This window comes from Acinonyx jubatus, chromosome B3 (assembly GCF_027475565.1).
Source record: "Acinonyx jubatus isolate Ajub_Pintada_27869175 chromosome B3, VMU_Ajub_asm_v1.0, whole genome shotgun sequence".
In the NCBI taxonomy this organism is placed as follows: Eukaryota; Metazoa; Chordata; class Mammalia; order Carnivora; family Felidae; genus Acinonyx; species Acinonyx jubatus.
Genome location: NC_069386.1, coordinates 142,497,256 through 142,519,691, shown reverse-complemented (window position 1 = coordinate 142,519,691; position 22,436 = coordinate 142,497,256). Strand labels below are relative to the sequence as shown.

Below are 22,436 nucleotides of genomic sequence, written 5' to 3'. Positions count from 1 at the left end.
TATGAGCTCACTGAAGAGTCGCATGCTCTACTGATTGAGCCGGCCGGGCACCCCAGGCTGTTTTATCAACTTGCATTTTGGTTCAAAACAGGCAGCAAGGAGAAGCTGGACTGGGGTTAGGGTGAGGTGATGCCAAAATCAGGGCTTCACTAAGCAGCTTCATACTTCATAAAGTGAATAGTCACAAGATCAGATCGGATCCACTTATAACCAACAAAAAATAGAAAATTTCTAATGGTAAAATACGGTTTAGAACACTTGTTACCTTGGATTAGCATTTACACTTGTTCTAGTCTGTCTGCATGAAAACTGAGAAAATGACATTGCTTTGTTTTCCCAAGACAAACACGTTTATTGCCTGAAACACAGGTACAGTTTACCTTCCTTCTGCCTGATCGGATTTTCCCTCTCCTGCCATACTGAGATTCCCCTACAGGTTATTTCCAAACTCTGTTTTTGAACCAGATTTGACCATCTCCCATCCATCCTCAAAGAGATCACAGAACTTCTCCTACCTTAGAACAAGTGAACCTAAAGCCACAATAGCCTGAAAATGGTCAACTTTAAATCACTGCGGTATTTTTTGCATTCTTTTAAGCTAGAAACAATTCTTTCTTAAAAAAAAAACAAAAACAAAAACTGAGGATCTGTGTGTTTTCCAGATTGAAATATGAACACAAGCCTAATTTGCCTCTAGCCAGACAGGAGACCACAGAGGCAGCAACGTTACCAACCCCCTAAGAAGAAGGTGAGGAAGGCAAGACGGAGCCGGGAATCTAGTCTTTCTCTCTGAAAACAACAGAGCTCTTGTTCAAAAGCTTAAAACCACACAAGCAGTCACTAGGAGGAGAATGGCGAAGGAGACATCACCTGCTAACGGATGTGAAAAGAAAGGCCTATTTCTGACACAAAACACGATCCTACCGAGTGTACTTTTTGTACGGCATACCTTCTTCTTTGCCACAAACAGGAAAACGTATTCAAGTAAGGATGGCTTATAACCTTTTGGAAAGCATGGCTATTCGAATCAGAGCAAAGAGGAAACACCAGTATCTCACTTGATCCTTCCAGCCTTAAGTGAGGGGTCTTAAGGAAATACTAAGGCAAGAAGAAAGAATTACATTAAATTGTAAGCAGTGTAAATCAAGTCATTCGTAGGAAAGGCACATACACTATCTTTCCTGGACAAACTAATAGGTTCCTCAAATAAAGAACTCAGAAATTTCTGCAGAAAATTTAAAATAACTGAGCAAGTGCCTCAAGATTTGGGGTAGTCGATGTCCAAGCCCCTCTGACAAGTGAGACCCCGCCAGGGGGCTGGGTAGAGACGGAAGAAGTGAGGGGCAGTTACAGGGTTAAGCACCGAGCTGCTTCCTTGGAGAAGGTCAGGCTCAAACCTGTTGTTGCTGGCTGGCGCTAAGCAGCCCGCTCCTCACAGTCAACAGACCACATTCACATAAATGTGTGCAAGTTAGACAGATTCATCTGAGTGGGAAGGAACTGAAGTTTTAGGAGGAAAGAAAAAAAAAATCTTGGCTTTTAAGGGGCCAATTTACAAAAATTAAGAGTACAGTTATGGGAAGGGCCAAATAGGCTTGTCTTGTAATAAAGAGAACCTTGAGCTTCCCTCCACAGACCACAGAATAAAATGATAAGAGAACTGGAAAGTACTTCAAAGTTTATCAAGTAAAATTCCAATTTTTGAGCTAGAAAAACTGAGGACATGAGAAGTTAAATAATAGCCAAAAGTTAGTTTCAAATTTTGATATTTAATAGGTTTTAATTCAAAGTATCATTAGTATTTAAGCTTTTAAATTAAATTTAAGGAACAGAAGTTAATCTGAGTAGCAAGTTCTTAACTGTAAATACCAGACTAAGCAAAAGAGGCAACTGTTAAAAGAAATCTGGAAAATCAACTAAAATTGTCTTTCCAAATATTATGAAATCTTTAAAGACTACTGTCTATACCTCTACTGTGGCAACCTTATAGATAAATAAAACAAAAAAATTAAAGGTTCTGAAACGAGGCTATACTGCCATCTAAATACAGAACTGATTGATGTCTAGCGAAGTACAGAGTTAATTTAATGTTTTTATTTGTTTTGACAGAGAGAGTGCACGTACATGTGAGTGGGGGAGGGGCAGAGAGAGCAGGAGGGAGGGAGAGAGGGGGAGAGAGAGAGAGAGAGAGAGAGAGAGAGACAGCGAGAGACAGAGAGAGAGAACCCCAAGCAGGATGGAGCCTCATGCGCTCGATCCTAGCAACAGTCAGATCATGACCTGAGCCAAAATCAAGAGTCAGACGCTTAATCGCCTGAGCTCCCCAGGTGCCCCAGTACACAGTTAGTTTAAAAGCAGTAAAGGGGGTGCCTGGGTGGCGCAGTCAGTTAAACGTCCAACTTCAGCTCAGGTCATGATCTCACAGTTTGTGGATTCAAGCCCCACGTCAAGCTCTGTGCTAACAGCTCAGAACCTGGAGCCTGCTTCTGTTTCTGTGTCTCCCTCTCTCAAAAAAAGGAAGGAAGGAAGGAAGGAAGGAAGGAAGGAAGGAAGGAAGGAAGGAAGGAAGGAATGGAGGGAGGGAGGGAGGGAGGGAGGGAGGGAGGAAGGAAGGAAGGAAGGAAGGAAGGAAGGAAGGAAGGAAGGAAGGAAGAAATGCGGTAAAGTATCCTGCTCCTTTTCTGTGTCTATATCAAGGATGGGCAAATCATGGCCTTCAGGCTAAATCTGATCCACCACTTGTAAATAAAGTTTTGTTGGAACACATTCGTTGGAGCATATTCTTTTACAAACTGTCTACAGCTGTTTTTGTGCTACAACAGTCATGTTAGATGGCTGTGACACAGGCTGTGTGGTCCACAAAGCCTGAAATATTTACTCTCTGGCGCTTTACAGAAAGAGTTGCCTGATTTGTAATCTAAAAAAATAGGAGAATATAACGATTAAGAATTTGAGTTTTTGAGTCAGAGGACCTGGGTCTGAATCACTGGCAGGTCTGCTACTTGCCAGACGTTATATTTTGGGCAAATTATTTAATCTTCCTGTGCCTCAGTTTCCTTATCTTTAGCAAATGAGCACAAGACCCCTTAATTCACAAAGGCTGCAGCAAGATTCACATTAATGTAGATAAAGCACTTATCCCAATATCTGGTAGGTAATGATCCATCAGTAAGTAGCAGTTATGATTACTAAAAACAGGGAAGTTAGGTCACCTTTATATTTAAAACCTGCTTATTAAAATGAGCGTGTCTTTGGGGCACCTGGGTGGCTCAGTCAGTTAAGCATCCGACTTCGGCTCAGGTCATGATCTCACGGTCCGTGGGTTCGAGCTCCGCGTCGGGCTCTGTGCTGCCAACACAGAGCCTAGAGCCTGCTTCGGCTCCTCTGTCCCTCTCTCTCTTTGCCCCTTCCCAGCTCGTTCTCTCCCTCTCCTTCTCTCAAAATAAATAAATAAACTTAAAAAAATAAAATGAATGTGTCTTTGAAGAGCAGGGTGAAGACAAAACTAATAATGAACTGTGGGACTGTGATACTCCTCTTGCTAAAAACCGGGAGATGGTTTTAATTAATGCAATCATAGGTGTTTTGAAAGACTAGATTTTTGAGGCTCAACTGTCAAAAGTAAGGTTAAGCGTGAGACTAAAATTCTGATAAAGCTAGAAATAGAACCCACAGTCATTTCTAGCACAGCGCCTTAGGCATGAAAGGCACTTAATGAATTTTTGTTGACCCGAATGGCCAACCCCCTACTCCATCCAATGGGACTTACAAGCATTTATTGAGGCAAACACTCTTTGCTTCAGGGTTTAAGCAAGATAACTTTATTAAATTAATAAACTGGAGGTGCATCAATTCATACCTGTCTAAATTTAGCTCTTGCTTCTTTTTCCTTCATTCTTCCATGTGCAACCAAATAGTCAAACACTTCACCTAAAATTGAGAAAAATGAAAGTAAGCAGAAGTCCTACTCTGGAGCACTAATTTTCCTATAAATTGATATTTCACTTTTAGGAATGCTCTAATTTTTATTTTTAAATCCAGGTTTGAAGATAAACAGAAACGTGGATTTTGAACTAAGTTAGCCTTAAGTTTAACTATAGGCAAAAGGTTCATCGATAAAATCTTTAAGCTAGAGAAAACGCTTACAATTAAAATCTCTTATGTTTATACAACTTTTATTTTAAGCATGATGCTTTCAATGTGCTTTAACAAAAACTGAAAACTAACATGGGAAAGTGATTTGTGTTAAAAGAGGATGACACCTTCATTGTGGGATTATGATAAAAGCAGTTCCTTTCTTCCTTCTTTCCAGAAGTATTTATTGACCGCCTACTAGTTGCCAGGCACTGCTCTAGGCTCTGGGGAAAGACGGCAGTGAACAAAGCGAAGTCCCTTTCCTTGTGGAGAGTTTACAGTCTAGCAGGGAGAGACAATCAGTAAACAGGCGAAGAGCATCTTGGCTGACGAGGACGGTGGAGCAGACGCGGGGAAGTACGCAGAAAGTGTGTGTTCATGTGCAAGTGCTTTGCTGACTACTGTCAGGGGGTGGACATCGTCCTTGTCTGGGAGAAAGAGTCCGGGCAAAGAACAAGGAAGCCATGTGGCCGAAGAACCATGAACAAGGGGAAGGGCACAGAGATGGGAAGAAGGGGTGAGGTGGTAAGAGTCCCGCAGGCTTTGCTCTGAGTAAGAGGAGAAGCAGAGGAGAGTGTGAAATGACTGACCCCTTAAAAGGGTCACTGTGGCTGGGGGCAGGGTTGGGGAAGGTTGGGGAGAGAACGGAAGGACAAGTGGGCGTAGCGCAATAATCAGGGCAAGAATGAGGGAGGCTGGGCCTCAGTGGGAAGTGGTGGTAGTCAGGATGCGGTGGGAAGTTCGAGCCAACAGAACGTGCTGGTGGACGTCTGGCTGGTAGTTTACACAGTATTGGTTCCTCAGCAAAAAGGTGACACTACAGAAAATGTATCAGAATTGCCAATTGCTTATCAATTTGGAATAAAGAAACAATACCTCAAATCAACAGAAAAGGGTATTAATTTAGCAAATTAGACATAAAATGTGTTTGGGAAAGCATCCCATCTACTTCATACAAATGAATATTTCCATCAGCTTAGTGACAACTTTCAACTAAAAGATTTTTACACTTAAAAAATGCTTAGTTTCAGAACATAACAAATACTTCTGGGGAAAAAGCTGCTCTGAATTGCACATTAATATCTCCAACTTCTAAGCTTCTAGCCCTGACTGAAACATTTTTAAATAATGGATGGGCATAAATACTGTATTTTCAAGTTCTCATTTGACTGCATAATGATCTATTCAAAGGCATTACATAATGTTAATTTACACTACACGATTCGTGTTAACTACGATGAATTATGAAGTTAAATGTCAGCTAAGTAAAATGTCAGCATTTTCTAAGCGAATGACCTTTCTATTTGCAGAACAGTATACAATGTCAAAACAAGTGGTTAAAAAGTGAAAACCACTAAAGATATGTGCATATCCTATGAAAAACAGTTTTGACTTAAAAAAATTAATGGATTAATTAAACCCACTAGTTGTAGAGTAACATGGAGAAAGGTCTGTCAATATAATTTTAAAATAGTATTTTTATAAATTCAAAATTTATAAATTATAAACCTCTTAAGAAATTTGGAACCATGAAGTCACACTCACAATTACTAAGTTACAAATCAGGAATTCAACTTATAAATCAGGAATTCAACCCAGATCTCTTTATTTGCCTCATTAAAAGTGTATTAGCACTCAGATTAAGTAGCTAAACTGAAAAGCTCAAAAGGCAATTTATTAGGAAAAAGAGCACAGAGTGGCTCTCCCTACCCAGGTCAGGGACCATGCAGTTTGACAGGAAGCCCTTCGTCCTAGCTCAGGTCCTGCCACTACCTAGCAGTGGTGCTGCTGGCACAGAACAACCTATCAGAGCTTTACTTTAAAAATTACTTAAAATTTTTTTGTGGGAGCGCCTGGGTGGCTCAGTCAGTTAAGCGTTCAACTTCGGCTCAGGTCATCATCTCACAGTTCGTGAGTTTGAGCCCCTCGTCAGGCTCTGTGCTGACAGCCCGGAGCCTGGAGCCTGCTTTGGGTTCCGTGTCTCTCTCTGCTCCTCCCCCCGCCCCATGCTCTATCTCTGTCTCTCAAAAATGAATAAACATTAAAAAAAAAAAATGTGGGGCTCAAACCCACAGATAGTGAGATCACGACCTGAGCTGAAGTCGGACGCTTAACTGACTGAGCCACCCAGGCGCCCCCCCCCGCCAAAACTACTTTAAATTAAGTAAATTAATTTACTTTAAAAATTAAGCAGTTACCTTGGATGACTTCTAAGATTCCTTCCAATTCTAAAATTCTATGATTCTACCAAACTGAAAAATACCAGGCTAGGGAGGAGTAGGTAGTCAATTTATGAAACTCTGGGTTGTTCCAAATGGCAAATGTATCAACAATAAAACAGATGTCCTGGAGACAGTGCTTTGTTGAGCTGATTAAAACAGCCCAAGCCAGAAAACCACATCACCAATGAACAGTGCCCGTTACAGCGCTGAGCCCCGCACTGAGCCCTCAAAGGAGGGCTGTGTTAGCATGTCCACTAAGAGGCTCAGAGACATGTTAATTTAGCAGATCACACTGTCAATGAAAGGCACTGGCTGGACTGACCCCACGTCTGTGTTTTTAAAAGCCCACCCTCTTTCTACTAAAAGTGGATGTTTCTAAGATGTTTTTGCCTTGCCCCTACAGAAGAGCAATCTCTACGACCCCTAAAATACATGGGAACAGAAAGCCACGACCAACTGACCACTCAGGAGAGGCTATCGACTGTCAGAAGGCTCGGGCTCCAGGCCTGACAGCGTGACCACAATGACTTCCCAGCCTCCATTTCTTCAAGGGTAAAAAGCCCATCCTTCACTGCCTGGCCACATCAAGGAGTCATTGTGAAGGTCAAAGGAGATCAGGTAAGAGAAAGCACTTGTGCGCTGCAGAAGCTACACCAATGAAAAGGTTATGAACATAATTCTGTAACACAAGTAGAAAGCATTAGAATTCCATATAGATTTTTGGTTCTGCAATTAAAGTTTCAGTTCTTCCTACTACTCCTTAATTGTGGAAAATCCCAAATAATTCTCAAATCAAACATTTAAACTCTAAATCAGACAACTAATACTGAATTAGGGGTACGAAAAAGTAGTGTCAAAGGTTTGCCTATTGTAAACTCATTCTTGCCCACAACAGGTTGACAATCTTTTCATTGCAAAGAGGCTGTGACTCAATTTTCTGACTGATCAAAGTACTAACAATAAAATAAAACTCTACTGTAGTCAAAACAGTCAAAGCTATACTGCAGAGTTAAGCAGAATATGTCCCCAGTAATTTGTAATTTCATAAATGCAGGTCAGTTCTTATTTGCTGAGTACATCTGCTATGTGCCGGGCACTATGTAGAGGTAGGAGCATGCAAGGACCAGTAAGAAAGCTTCCGCCGTCGAAAGACAAGGAGACTCACATGTGGTCCAAAAACTACAAGCCTAACCCAACCTCAACCCCAAAATGACAATCTTTGTAAAAGACAATAGTTATATACATGCATTTCAGAAAAATGGCTATATGTATACAACCCTGTAGGCAAAAAATGACTAATCCTTAATCTTTAAGGAAAATCTAAATGTATGCACTGCAACCACCATTTCTGGCCTTGGGAAAGAGGAACACCAATGACATTATTATCTGATAAAGAAAATGATCCAATATACAGTACACATTTAATTGAAACAGGCTAAGGCACTGATATATTTAAAAATTCAAGTTCTTAAAATAAACAAAATGTGGTGTATGTATATACATAATGGAATATTATTCAACCTTAAAAAGGAAGGAAATTCTGACACATGCTACAACATGGATAAACCTTGAGGACATTATGCTGAGTGGAACAGACGAAATCACAGAAGTATTGTATGATTCCACTCCTATGAGGTCCCTAAGAGGAGTCAAATTCATAGAGACAGAGAGAATGGGGGGTGCCAGGGGCTGGGGAGGAGGACAGGGAGGTTAGTGTTTAATGGGGACAGAGTTTCAGTTTGGGAAAATGAAAAGTTCTGGGGATGGATGGTGGTCACAGTTGCACAACAATGTCAATGTACTGAATGCCACAGAACGGTACACTTAAAATGCTGAATTTTATGTTATGTACATCTTGCAACAATAAAAAAAAATCCAAGTTTTGGATATCATCACTTATTAATGCTAATAGTGAAGTGCTTAATAGCAACCCACAGAAGAGCCAAGACAGCTTTCCTTCCTGATCCCCTATTGCTGTATTACAACTCTGGACGGTAAACGAAACCCGAACAATCATCCATATGGGCAGTGTGGTTGCGCATTCTTCTAAAAGGGAGAAAGGAAGAAAAACCTTTTAAAATTCTTACCTCCGCTTGCATACTCCATGATTAGGTACAGTGTTTTGTCAGTTTCAATGACTTCGAACAACTTCACTGGGGGAGGGGAAAGAATACAGGAAAAAAAGAAACAAATGTCTTTATGCATATACAATGTACATATAAACTGTAACTATGAACGGTAACTTTTTCCCGGTTAAAGATTTTTATAACTGGCCTTCTTCAGAGAATATTCTTTGGGAATTTTATCACACACAACAACTGACTTTTAAAAGCATGGAATTCCCTAAGAACAATTTCTGGGTGCTCAAGTGATGTGACTCTGGCATGCACTCAGCTGCCTAGGCAGTGCACCTGTGCATATCTCCTCCATCCTCGTCCTGTGCTGTGTCTACACTGGCTAGCTGCCTTCCCAGCAGCTCCGCCTTTCCCCTCAGGAAGAGTTCTTATTTCACATCTAACCTGCAGGAGCTGCTTAGATCTACTCTACTCCTCCAAGTTTAAGTCTGTTCACTTGTCATTATGGCTTTAAGGGTATACAGAACAATTCCACGTGAGATTTCTGTTCACTTGTTCTCAGAGAAGAAGGTTCTTTTGTTACTATTCTGAAGCCAGAGATGGAAAATATTAGAAGGGATTATGCTATCATCAATTGAAAAGAACTTTTTAAAGAATTATTTACAATGGGTCAATGTGACTGCGCTATAGCAGTCTCTTGTTACAGATAAAAATAATACTTCTATTACTGCTAATTTACCAAACCAAATCAAATCAATCAGAAATATACACATTTAAAAATCAAACTGAAGTACATGTCTAAAACTACTGAATCACTTTTTCCATATCTACTTTATTTTGGTAATGCATACTTGGAAGTTCAACTTACCAAAAAAAGGGGGAGGGTGTGCTAGTCTCTTTTACTGCAGACTATTTTCTGATACTTTAATATAGAGCATCAGACCAAATAAAGTGTCTAACATAGTATGCAATGTTTGTTGAGCTGATGAATAAAACTATTATATCATTTCTTTTTTTTTTTTTTTTTAATTTATTTCAAGTTAGTTAACATACAGTGTAGTCTTGGCTTTAGGAGTTGTATCATTTCTAAAATGTTATATTCAGGTTGTCAGGAAAAAGAATTTAAAGAAATTTAAGGCATATATGCTGGTAAACCATCAACATTATCAACGCAAACACTGGCTCTTCTGCAAAAGCTCTCTGAATCCAATACAAATTTAAAATTTTAGAAATTCATACCTATTATCAAAGATATGTTATTTAGGAGTAAGTAGAGAGAAGTCTAATCAGGGCACAATTTAACTAAATAAAACACAAAATATGTTTAAGTTAGCAAGTTCTAGGCTGCTGTGATTGGTTATTTGGTGCAAAGCTGGAATCTGAAATCGAGAGTTAGCTAACCACAAAGGGCTGAAATGAAAAGTAAGGAAATGTTTTCTTCCCACTATTATATTCCTTGTTCTACTTCTCCTAACGTATATTTATTGATTCTAAGATTTTCACATTTTAACTAATATCACTAATAATAAGATGATGGCTTGGTAGCATTTTTTTTCCTTAGCAGTATGTGAAACTAATAATGCCTTTTAAATAATGTGGCTTAGACCTGATGAAACAGGGTGTAAGCTTTTCCCTCCTGTGGCTCCATTTTATTTTCTATTCTTATGCCTTAAGAATTCTTGATAGGGTCGCAACAACATGGGCAGAACTAGAGGGTATTATACTAAGTGAAATTAAAGACAAATATCACTCCCACTCATATGTGGGATTTAAGATACAAAACAGATGAACAGAAGGGAAGGGAAGCAAAAGTAATGTGAAAACAGGGAGGGGGACGATACATAAGAGACTCTTAAATATAAAGAACAAACTGAGGGTTGCTGGAGGGGTCCTGGGTGGGGGGACAGGCTAGATGGGCAAGGGGCATTAAAGGAGGACATTTGTTGCGATGAGCACTGGGTGTTACACGTAGGGGATGAATCGTTGTATTCTACTTCTAAAATCATTATTGCACTATATGCTAACTAACTTGGATGTAAATAAAAAAAAAAAGAATTCTTGAAAAGGTATCCTTAGCATCAAATATCATCCCTTCTACTTCCTAGAACTGATTTTGATATTAAGTTGGCTGTCAAGTGGCTGTCTTAACAGCTATTTCACTCTTGAAATAATATTTTTAGATTGTAGGAGATAGCATTGTGCAAAAAAAAGTATTGTTTTAAAAGAGCTCTATTATGTCATATGTGGGATCAAGCTTTCATTGAGATGTATATACAAAATACTAAGTAATTTGCATACGTTTGCCTTGTTCCAACAATTATGATGAGAGCAGGACCACAGCCCTTCCTCATCCTTACTCACTCACTCATTTTTAAGTAAGCTCTACACCCAACATGGGGCCTGAACCCATGACTCCAAGATCAAGAGCTGTGTGCTCTACTGACTGAACCAGCCAGGCGCCCCTCTACCTTTTTCACTCCCACCTCATCCCACCTAGCACAAAGCTATGCACACAAAGGGCACATAACACAAATTTGTACTGAACAGAACAATTCCTATCAAAATTCCATTAAATAGCAGGTATCCTGTATTTTTAAAAATACAACTCAATATACAAATAATTTCTTAAGAACAATGCCATGGCAAAAACTGTTATACCTTTGAAACCTTAACTCTGACTTAGAATTCCCTTCTCTATGAAATAAAATTACGTTATGTTCTAATATGCATTAAAAATTAGAAAATTATAATCTGATTACAGATGTTTCTACTGCATTAAGTTTTAAATTCAAGTGTTTAATACCTATGCTTTTGACTGTCTTCAGCAATTTCAAAAACTTAATACAAATGATCAAAAATTTGTATAAACACAGATTTTACGAAAAGTGTACCTGGGCTGGGAGGAAGGAAGGAATCTCCTACCACTCCTGGGATGTATGTTTAGACACAAAATGGAATGCATTTAGACCCAAAAGTATTTAAGAAAGCAGAAAGTACCTATGTTTGGATGATTTAAAATCTTCATTATTCTTACTTCTCTGAAGAGCTAAAAAACAAACACATAATCCCCCAACACAGGTTATTAAACATTCTATTCCACTGTTGTAATACAAATTTAAATCTCTTAGATAACTGATCCATTGCTAACGTTCAACAGTCCACATCTAACACTAGTATGAGAGTCCAGGGTAGCTATAAATGCTTCAGTTTTATCTCCTGAAAAAGCAGAAGTCCCAGAGGAGGATGATATGACAATCTGCATTATATTTTGCTATCCTGAATATATGAGACCATTTAGGCAAGAACAGTCTGTGATGAAACTTAGTCTGATTCAGTACCTACCCAGGGGCAGATATTGCAAATCCATACATGTACAGTCCTAAAGAACTACGTCACAAGTGCATTCGACTGATAATTCCAAGTAATTCTACAAGAAGACTTTGAACAAAACCACTTTGGGAAATCCTTGTTGGAGAAGGCAGGTAATTTAGCATGGAAGTTGTGGCAGACTGTGACACTAATGATCCCACTGAGCCCTGTCTCGCATGTTCACGCTTTTGCATGGGCTGTGTGACCTGCTCTGGCTCTGGCCTGTGGGACAGTACCAAATTTGAAGAAAAGGCTGGATAAGCGGTTGAATATCAGGGCTTGCTCTCTTGGAATGATGTTGGCATGAAATGAAGAGGCCAGTCCAGCCTCTTTAAGGATGAAAGGCTGTATGTAGGAAAAGAGCCACTGCTCCAACAGAGGACAGCCCCATCAACTTGTCAACCGAATGCTGCCATAGAAGTGAACCCAGCAGATGCCATAACAAAAACCACCCAGGCAAGCCGAGAGCTGTCCAGCCATCACAAAGAATAAGGAGAAATATTAACCTGTCGTATACACATGTGCTGTAAATTCAGAAGAGGGGCACAGTGTACGGCCTCGGCTAGTGTCAGAAGATCTCAGAAAATAACAATTCTAGAGACCATCTTATTCCACCCTCTTGCAAACAGGTGGAAACCAGGAAAGGGGAGGAAAAGATCTCCGAAGGTCCTGCTCTCTTTCTGTAGGGAACTGGGCTACTAGAACCAGGTCTCCCAACACCCAGTATCCATAACCTATGAAAGGCATGGGCTCAGCAGAACTTGGGAAGGAGGAGCAGCTGACTATGTGGAAAGGAATCTGGGGAGAAATCACAGGGGTCTTACCGCACTTGCCCTGCCCACCACATCTAATCTAGAATTGAATCGGCACCTAACAGCTAAGAGCATGGAGATGGGCATGGATGTATCTGACCTATAAACCGAGCTCAGAGCCTAAAAACATGGGGTCAGAAGAGTAAGATTCCTTTCCTGAAGGCTGGGTCATCTCTAAAGGCACTTTTCTCTCCAACACAAATCTCTCCTGTTGCTGCTGTGGTCATTCTCACATTTTATGTTCTGAGATGAGAAGTAACTACCCTGACTACCACTCAGGCTTGAGTCTGTAGTTTCCCTCTGTCAAGCCAACATAGAAATCCTGTTTTCCAATCCATTATAGTTGAATTTGTAGCATATAATCTGAAACTCCCAGTTATTTCCACAACTGCTAAATTAGGAGAGCTCCAAGTTAGATACAAAGCCAAAACAAGTTAGGACACTGCATTTCGAATGAAACCCAGGCTTGCTCCTCCCACCTCAGCTCCAGCCACCCCAACTCCTGTGACTCCTCTCAGGTAGGAGAGCATACAAAGCTCCTTCCTTCCTTAGAGTCTCTTCTTTCTGTCCTTGAAGTCTCAGGCAGATCCTCTGTAAACCTCACCTGAGAAGATCTTTGTTTTACACCATAGCGGTCTGTTTGCTTCCTCATTACAATGTCTTTCAAGTGTAAGGACACACTTTTGGTGGACCTGTGGGGAGGGGGCACATCAGTGTCCTTTCACTACTGTACTTGAGACCAAGCCTGGCACACAGCACTCCTCTGGCACACGTACTGACCACCAAGCAGTGTGGTTTCATAGTTCTGCTGGCAGGAGGGCAGGTCAAATGAAGGTGATCAGTTTTAAATCCCTACTGGCAGTGCAGCAACTGAAACAAAGTACTCAGGGCCAAGGAGCAGGAAAAGATGATGCAGTATTCCAGGAGCCCAAGGGAGGCAAGAGCTCACTTTAGTAACCAGACTTGTGCAGGACTTAACAAGAGGTCTACAGCAGAAAATGAGCTCAGTGTGCTTTGGACACATGAGGAAAGATATGGCGTGACCAATTAAGACTATTTAAGGGGGTGCCTGGGTGGCTCAGTGGGTTGAGCGTCTGACTTCAGCTCGGGTCATGATCTGATTATCTGTGAGTTTGAGCCCCGTATCGGGCTCTGTGCTGACAGCTCAGAGCCTGGAGCCTGCTTTGGATTCTGTGTCTCCCTGTCTCTCTGCCTCTCCCCAACTCATGCTCTCTCTCAAAAAGAAACAAAACTTGAAAAAAAAAAAAAAAAAAAAAAAAAGACTATTTAAGGAAGACCAAGGGATCCATCTGGCAGAACAGTGCATTTCCGAGCATGGTTTTCAGGTCACCTGCATCAGAATCATAAGGATATGCAAACTGCAGGTCCCTGCGCCCTACCTCTCGCTAGATCAGAAATGGGACTGAGAATCGTACTTAAACATTTTTTTTACGTTATTTTTGAGACAGAGAAAGTGTGAGTGAGCAGGGGGGGACAGACAGAGAGAGAGGAAGAGAGTGAATCCCAACCAAGCAGGCTCAGAGCCTCAAACTCACTGGGATCATGATCTGAGCCAAAACCAAGAGTTGGACACTCAACCCTGAGCCACCCAGGTGCCCCCCACCCTTTTTGAGAGAGAGAGAGAGAGAGAGAGAGAGAGAGAGAGAGAGAGAGAGAGAGAGAGAGAATATGAATGAATCTTGAGTGGGCATGGAGTCTGATGTGGGGCTCGATCCCAGGATCCTGGGATCATGGCCTGAGCTGAAACCAAGAGTTGGATGCTCAACCGACTGAGCTACCCAGGCGCCCTGAGAATCTTTCTTTCAACAAGCATCCCAGGCATGGTGGTTTTAAAATTCTTTTTTTTAAAGATTTATTTTTTAATTCTAAAATTTGTCGTGTCCACAAATTCTTTGATAATCCTCCCTGCAAAGGATAGAACATAATATCCTTGCCTTTGAGTGAGGGGTATACTTAGTGACCTGCTTTGAATGAACTGAGTAAGGCAGAAGTGATGGTGGGGAGCATTCAGAGATTGACCAGGTCCTGAAAGGCACATGGCACCCTCCAGGTCTCACACATCACTTGCTTGTGTGTCACGAGGACGTTAAACCCTCCGATGGACAGACCCAGATGGCAAGGTACTGAGGCCTCATGCCCATGGCCTGTGAGGAAATGCAGCCCCTAGACAAAGCCAGGTGAGAGGGCTCCTCTGGAAGCAGAGCTGCGGGCCCCAGTCAAGTCTGCAGATGCCTGTAGCTGTGGCTCCTACCAAAACTCCCCAGGAGCCCCTGGGACAGAACTACCCCCTTAAGTCACTCCCTAACACAAGACTCGCAGAAACTGTTAGATAACAAATGGCTTCATTTAAGTTGCTAAGTGTTGGAGTGATTTGTTAGAGAGCAGTAGGCGACTAATCTACTACAGACAACCCATGACTTACAGCAGAGGGTATGCCGAGGGAAGCGCTGTGAAACCCAGAGGAAAGGTGAATGGGGCCCGACGGAGGGATGGGTAGTACAGCATTCTTTTAAAAGTTTTGTTATTATACTGAAGTCTTGCCATTTGCAACTACGTGGATGGAACTAGAGGGCATTATGCTAAGCGAAATTAGTCAGAAAAAAGACAAATATCATATGACTTCACTCATATGAGGACTTTAAGATACAAAACAGATGAACATAAGGGAAGGGAAGCAAAAATAATATAAAAACAAGGAGGGGGACAAAACAGAAAACAGAAGAGACTCCTAAACACGGAGAATAAACAGAGGGTTGCTGGACGGGTGGGGGGATGGGCTAAATGGGTAAAGGGCATTGAGGAAGACACTCGTTGGGATGAGCACTGGGAGTTATACATAGGGGATGAATCACTGAAATCTACTCCTGAAATCATTATTGCACCATGTGCTAACTAACTTGGATGTAAATTATAAAAAATAAATAGATTATAGAAAGAAAAAAAAGTTTTATTATAAAAGGACACTTGAAGAGAAATCACCTATTTCTACCATATTAATTTACCGTATTTCTCTATATTCCTTTTCAATCTTATGCAGAGGCTAGTTGTAAAAAAAACAAAATGAAAAAACCACTGAAATGGATAAAGTGACCAATCTGCATCCTCCTAACATCTCCATGTCCTCTAGGAACTGGTCACCCAGGAGGAGAACCAACATGTTCGAAGGCAAAGATTCAGGATCCTGGTGATCAGAATACCAAGGACACCAAATATACAGTACCAGAGAGTAAAGAAATGTCCCAACAGCCAGGACTTGGGACGTCCGGAAATGATCTTTGGAAAAAGACAGTTTACCAAGTAATGTAAAATGAAGTGAGAGCATAAAAAAAGAGCATGAAGGGTGGGGAGGAAGGGGTCATATAAAACTGGGGTCAAGGCTCGCCTCTCCAGATACACAGGTACAAGACAGGAGGAACAGGCTGTAATGTGGACGGCCTGTGCTTTTCAGGGCAGCTGAGTGACAGGCTGAACGACAACTTAGGTGGTAGAAATCATGAAGCAAACATAATGACCACCTTCTTCTTTAATAGAAAACAGCCGTATTGTAAATCTAAGATTCACGAGTAATTATTAGCAGTCTTGGATAAAGAGAAGGAGACACAGTCAAGAAACATCCAGAGGGTAAAGGAGTCAGAGGCCAAGGGGACGCTGACACCTCGGGTGCCACTCTGAGACAGAGAAGATGTGATGGTCTGAGCCACAGCACAGCGGGGCAGACTGAGCTGGTTTCGGACAAGCAGTGCGAGGGGTGCTGGAGGCCAGTGCAAACACAGCATAGTATGTGTGTCCGGACCTCAAGAAAAAATTCTGGGCTAGAGATAAACTCTGTAGAATTACCAGCTTAGAGATGACATCCTTGGAATGACGCAACACTGCCTAATTGTGCAGAATGAAAAGACAGAGACACCGAAAAGCAAACATTTCAAAGAGGAAAGAGCTGGGGTCCACAACAGAGACTCAGACAAGGCAGCCAGAGACCATGAGATCCGGACACCGGGGTCTAATGCCTACCACAGACCTACACGCGGGGCCGGGAATCTATTGACCAACAGCATACCAGGTCCTGGGGCATCTCGAGGGTGCTTTAGGAAGGAAAGACGGAAAGGTGATATACCTGCTCTTCCTCTTCACTGTGCAGCAGGAATCTCTGTTCCTCTGTTTTACTACGCTGCTCCCTGCAGCTTTGCTCAACGAAAGGATAAATCAAAGCCTCTCTCAGATAAAACCAAGGGAGAGAGGCTGGCAAAAACCCACAGAGTTTAATGAAGAAGAAATTGTGAAGAAAATGCATTGGGGTGAAAAAGGAAAAATACAGGTCTTCACTTTTCTGTACACGGAATATCTCTGGAAGGACAAACAGAAACTGATGCTACTGGTTGTCCCAGAAGCAGGATCAGGGTGACTGGAAGTCAAGGGCTGAATGAAGACCATTCCTTCTATACTTTTTTCTGTCCTTTGAACTTTGAATCACATAACTGTATTTTAATCTCCCTTCCCCCAATCAATCTGATTTTTAAGAAAAAAGGTTGAGAATGAACAAAGCTTTTTGTTTTTTGTTTTGGCTAAAAGGGGAATTCTTAAAAAAGACAAGGTAGCTGGAAATTGCTGTGTTTTGATCTCTGGTAACAAGAAGAGCAAATCCTATTCCTTCTCACCATGTGGGTGGGAGGCTGCTGGTGGGTGAAAGGCAAGCGAGTCTTCTAGGGAGAGTCTCTGAAGTCAAGTAAATGTGACAGCCAGTGCCATAAGGCAAAATTTAAGACAGGCAGAGATTCCAGTTGCCCTGAGAACCACCCTGACATTAAATGTCTTGAAATAAAGAACAGAATAGGAAAGTTAACATGATAGGGAAATAAGGTAATTAGCAGCATTATTAAAGACCATGTAACAACACTAGCCAAAAGCAATGACCTCTCCTACCTAGGAAGAGATGTCTAGAGATGTGGGGATATGACACGTCTGGGTGTATTACAATGCATTTAACTAGGATTTTACTGACGTCACGTAGGTTACTAATACATTTATGCTATTATAACAATAAACTGAACATCCTTGTGCAGTAGTGCCCCGCCCCTCGACCTTATCTGCAGTTTCAGTTCCCTATGATCAACCTCAGTCCAAAAGCAGATGATGCTCCTTCTGATGTATAGTTAAAAGGTCGGGAGTAGCTGAACGCTGTCATATGCCTACATCACTCACCTCACTTCACCTCATCACTAGGCATTTTATTATCTCACATCATCACAAGGGAAAAAGGGGAAGTACAGTACAGTAAGATGTTTTCAGAGAGACCACATTCATAGAACTTTACTACAGTACATTGTTATTATTCTACTTTATTATTAGTCATTATTGCTATTCTTACTATGCCTAATTTGTAAATTCAACTTTATCATAGGTGTGTGTGTGTATAGGAAAAACGTAGTATATGCAAGTTTGGTACTATCCATAGTTTCAGATAGGGAGTCTTGGAACATGCCCCTCTTGGATAGGAGGGGACTATTGTATATACATTCTTGTACACTTATGCAAATGTACTGGCAAGGTAGAGTCTTAGAAAGCGAATGGGGGCCAAAGGGCATACACACTTTTTTTTTTTTTTAAGATTTTATTTTTTTAAAGTAATCTCTACAACCCAGCGTGGGGCTCAAACTCAAAACCTCAAGATCAAGAGTCACATGTTCTACCAGCCAGACACCCCCAAAGGGCATGCATGCCTTTAAAGCTTTGTTAGTGCTATATTACTAGATTGAAATATATTACACTATTGGCAACAATATGCGGTTTCCTATTTCTCTACACTCTTGCCAACACTACGCATCACTAGTTTTTTTTGCAGATCTGAGTGATGAGAAAATGGTATCTACAGGATGTTGAACATTTTTACTTGAATACTGACCATCTGTCCTATTAATTACTTAAGTATATCTTTCGATTATTTTCCACAGATTATATACTCCTGTTCACTGATTTGCATGACCTTTTATGGAGTTAAGGAAGTAAGACCTGTGTCTGCCAAGGCAGGCACTGTTGGTGACTTATCCAAACTCATCCCTGCCCTCTTCTGTTTGCCTCTCTTCTCTGTGAAGTTCCCAGAAGCAATCCTTTCAACTTTTTTAGCTATTTCACCTACTGTTTACCTACTTATTTCTAAAAAGCCAGAATATAATGCTTCCTTAATTTTCCATTTTAGACGTTTTCTTGTAGCTACCTACTATAGCGAGCATTTTCAACTCTGGCCATTTGCTGCCTTACTTCTAAATAGCCTGCTTGCACTGCTGTTCACGGATTTGTTTAGCCCCTCCCCAACCCCATTATCTACTGAATTTAAGTAGGCTACGTACCCAGTGTGGAACTCAATGTGGGGCCTGAACTCATGACCTTGAGATCAAGACCTGATCTGAGGTCAAGAGTTAGATGCTCAACTGTTTGAGCCAGCTAGGTGCCCCTTTACTGATTTCTTAATATGGGCAGTGAAGACTTCACTCTCTTATGTCCTTCCCCCACGGTATGTCCCTTCCCTCCTTCTTCCTAATCAGTTATGATAGCATTTGGCTAAATCATTCAGTTTACGTTATATAAATATTTACATGGATGGAATGCATTTCCATCTTTTTTATTTATTTTTGGTTTTCTTGGAGCCAATAACTTCCTTGGTAATTTTGTTCACCTAAGTTTTTTTAAGTTTATTAAATAAATAATTTTGAGAGAAAGAGAGGAAGAGAGAGAATCCCAAGCAGGCTCCATGCCATCAGCATGAAGTCCAATGCAGAACTCAATCCCATGAACCATGAGATCATGACCTGAGTTGAATCAGGTCAGATGCTGAACCAACCGAGCCATCCAGGTGTCCCTGTTTACTTAAGTTTTCTATGTATCCCTCACTTTACTATTTCACCCTTAAACTCTGTGACAGAGGTGTAAATCTTTCAAAATACTTTCACAGTTAAGTAATTTTTTTTCCTTATAGATATTCATATTTTGAAGGCCTCTGCCCTGTTCTCAAGGCCCACTCTGTTGGATTTCCTGTTCTGGATCCTACACTTGTCTCTTTCTTGGTATTCTCTCTTGTTGTGGTTCCCAAGTGAGGGTAAGTATATCCCACCAATAGTTCCCAAGTGAGGGTAAGTAAATGGTTAATTTTAAGACCTTGCATGCCCCAGAATATTTGATTCTGTCTTCACATGTGATTGACAGTTTGGCTGGGTAAAGAATTATATATTGATTTTTCTTGGGGCTCCTGGGTGGCTCAGTCCATTAAGCATCCAACTTCAGCTCAGGTCATGATCTCCTAGTTCATGAGTTCGAGCCCCGTGTCAGGCTCTGTGCTGACAGTTTGGAGCTCAGAGCCTGGAGCCTGGTTGGGAGTCTGTGTCTCCCTCTCTCTCTGCCCCTCCCCTGCTCACACTGTCTCTCTCTCTCCCTCTCAAAAAAAACATTAAAAAAACCCAATAGATTAGATTTTTCTCTCAGAAAAATTTCCCCTCAACTTTAAAAGGTGTTTTTTGAAAAGATGTTTATTTATTTTGAGAGACAGAGACAGAGCAGAGATCAAGAATCGGACACTTAACAGACTGAGCCACTAGATGCCCCCTCAGCTTCAATGACATATAATTAACATGTGACACAGTGCAAGTTTAAGGTATAAAATGTAATGATCTGAAACACCTATATTTTGTGAAATCTTTACCAAAATGAAGTCAGTTAACACACCCTTCGCCTCACGTAATTACCATTTCATTGTTGTCATGGTGGTGCTACCTCCACAGCAGTGTCGAATATACAACACAGTATTGTTAACGCCAAACACCGTGCTGTACGTGAGATCCCTGGACACTAACCATCTTTAGAACCGGGGAAGTTTTTTTTTTTTTTTTTTAAGTTTATTTATTTATTTTGAGAGAGACAGAGACAGCGCAAGTGGGGTTGGGGCAGAGAGAGAGAGAGAGAGAGAGAGAGAGAGAGAGAGAGAGAATATCCCAAGCAGGCTCCACACCGTCCGTGCAGAGTCCAACTTGGGGCTTGAACTCACGAAACGGAGAGATCACCACCTGAGCTGAAACCGAGAGTCGGATGCTTCACTGACTGAGCCATCCGGGCGCCCCATAACGGGAAGTTGTATCCTTTGTATCCACCTCTCCCCATTTCCCCCACCCCCCACTGCCTGCCCTCTGCTTCTAGGAGTTCGGTTTCTTAAGATTCTACATAGAAGTGAGAACATACAATATTTGTCTTTTTCCATCTCGCTTGTTTAACTTAACATAATGCCCTTGAGATGCATCCACGTTGCCTCAAACAGCAAGATTTCCTTTTTCGTGGCTGAATGATATTCCTGCATGAGTGTGTGCGTGTGCGTGTGTGTGTGATCTCACATCTTCTTTATCCATCTGTTTTGTATGTTAATGTCTTGGCTAGTGAAGGTCAGATATCTCTTTGAGACAGTGACTTCATTTCCTATGGATGTGCACCCAGAAGGGAGACTGCCAGATCCTAAGGCGGCTGTCCTGTTGTTTGAAGACTCTTCATTCTGTTTTCCACAGCAGCTGCGACAGTTTGCATTCCCACATTCCCACCGATGAAGAGTGCCCGAGGGTCGTTGCTTCTCCACAACGCGGCCAGCATTTACCCCTTTCTGGCAACAGCCATTCTAACAGATATAAGGTGAGAAAGATCTCATTGTGGTTTTGATTTGCATTTTCCTGATGATGAGTGAGGTTGAGCACCTTTTCATGGACTTACTGGCTATTCCAATGTCTTCACTGAAAAAAAGGTAGGTTTTTGCCCATTTTAATCTGATCATTCGGGTTTTTTGTTTTTACTATTGAATTGCAGAAGTTCCTTATCTATTTTAGATATTAATTCTTTACCAGATATATGGTTTGCAAATATTTTCTCCTATTCTGTGGGTTCCCTTTTCATTTTGTTGACTGTTTCTTTTCCTGAACTTCTCCACTAGTTGATTTTTGCTTTTGTTGCTTGTGCTTTTGGTGTCATGCCCAAAAAATCATTGCCAAAGCTAACGTCCAAGAGCTTTTGCCTATGTTTTCTTCTAGGAGCTTTATGGTTCAGGTCTTACGTTTAAGTTCTTCATCCATTTTGAATTAACTTTTGTCAGTGGTGTAAGATAGGGGTCCAATTTCAATCTTTGCCTGTGAATATCCAGTTCGCTCAGAATTTTAAAGGCCTCACTCCATTATCTTCCAGCTCACAACAATGCAGAATAGTGTGATGCCATTTGGTACAATTCTGTTTGTGACCTAATTTTTCCTCTTCATTCTCCTTAACCTTGATGTATTTAAATCTTAATGGTACCAGAGATTTAATATCTGTGCTGCATTAGCATTCATTAGATATACTGTGGGCCTTTAGTCATTTTGCACTGGGCACCAAGCCTCTCAATCTGGAAGTTCAGATTACACGGTTCTGGGAAACTACCTTTTGCCGTTCCTTGGTAACTTCCTCTCCTATCGTCAGTTCTTTTTATCACTCCTCTTTATCACAAACTACACCTCCTGGATAGATACTTCAATTAAAAAAATTTTTTTTTAATGTTTATTTTTTTGAGAGAGACAAAGACAGAATGCAAGTGGGTTGGGGCAGAGAAAGAGGGAGACACAGAAGCAGAAGCAGGCTCCAGGCTCTGAGCTGTCAGCATAGAGCCCGACACGGGGCTTGAACCTACAAGCTGTGAGATTGTGACCTGAGCCGAAGTTGGACACTCAACCGACTGAGCCCCCCAGGCACCCCCAGATACTTCAATTTTATACCATATCTTCCTTCATTCTCAAAGTCTTTGAATTTTT

At 41.2% G+C, this 22,436-nt stretch overlaps 1 protein-coding gene across 13 annotated transcripts in view; it reads right to left on the bottom strand.

The window, feature by feature from the left end:
* Positions 1 to 22,436, bottom strand: part of MARK3 (microtubule affinity regulating kinase 3) — a 111,459-nt gene that overhangs the window by 30,254 nt on the left and 58,769 nt on the right. For 9 of the 13 annotated variants that reach the window (XM_053224990.1, XM_027066697.2, XM_027066699.2 and 6 more), the window contains 3 exons: positions 11,429 to 11,477; positions 8,444 to 8,509; positions 3,860 to 3,930 (listed from right to left, as the gene is read on the bottom strand). In XM_053224990.1, coding sequence (XP_053080965.1) covers positions 3,860 to 3,930; positions 8,444 to 8,509; positions 11,429 to 11,477 — 186 coding nt within the window. Of the gene's footprint in view, positions 1 to 3,859; positions 3,931 to 6,817; positions 7,005 to 8,291; positions 8,389 to 8,443; positions 8,510 to 11,428; positions 11,478 to 13,216; positions 13,305 to 22,436 lie in introns of those variants that run through there. The other 4 variants (XM_015073355.3, XM_027066705.2, XM_053224988.1 and 1 more) reach the window with 4 other exon arrangements.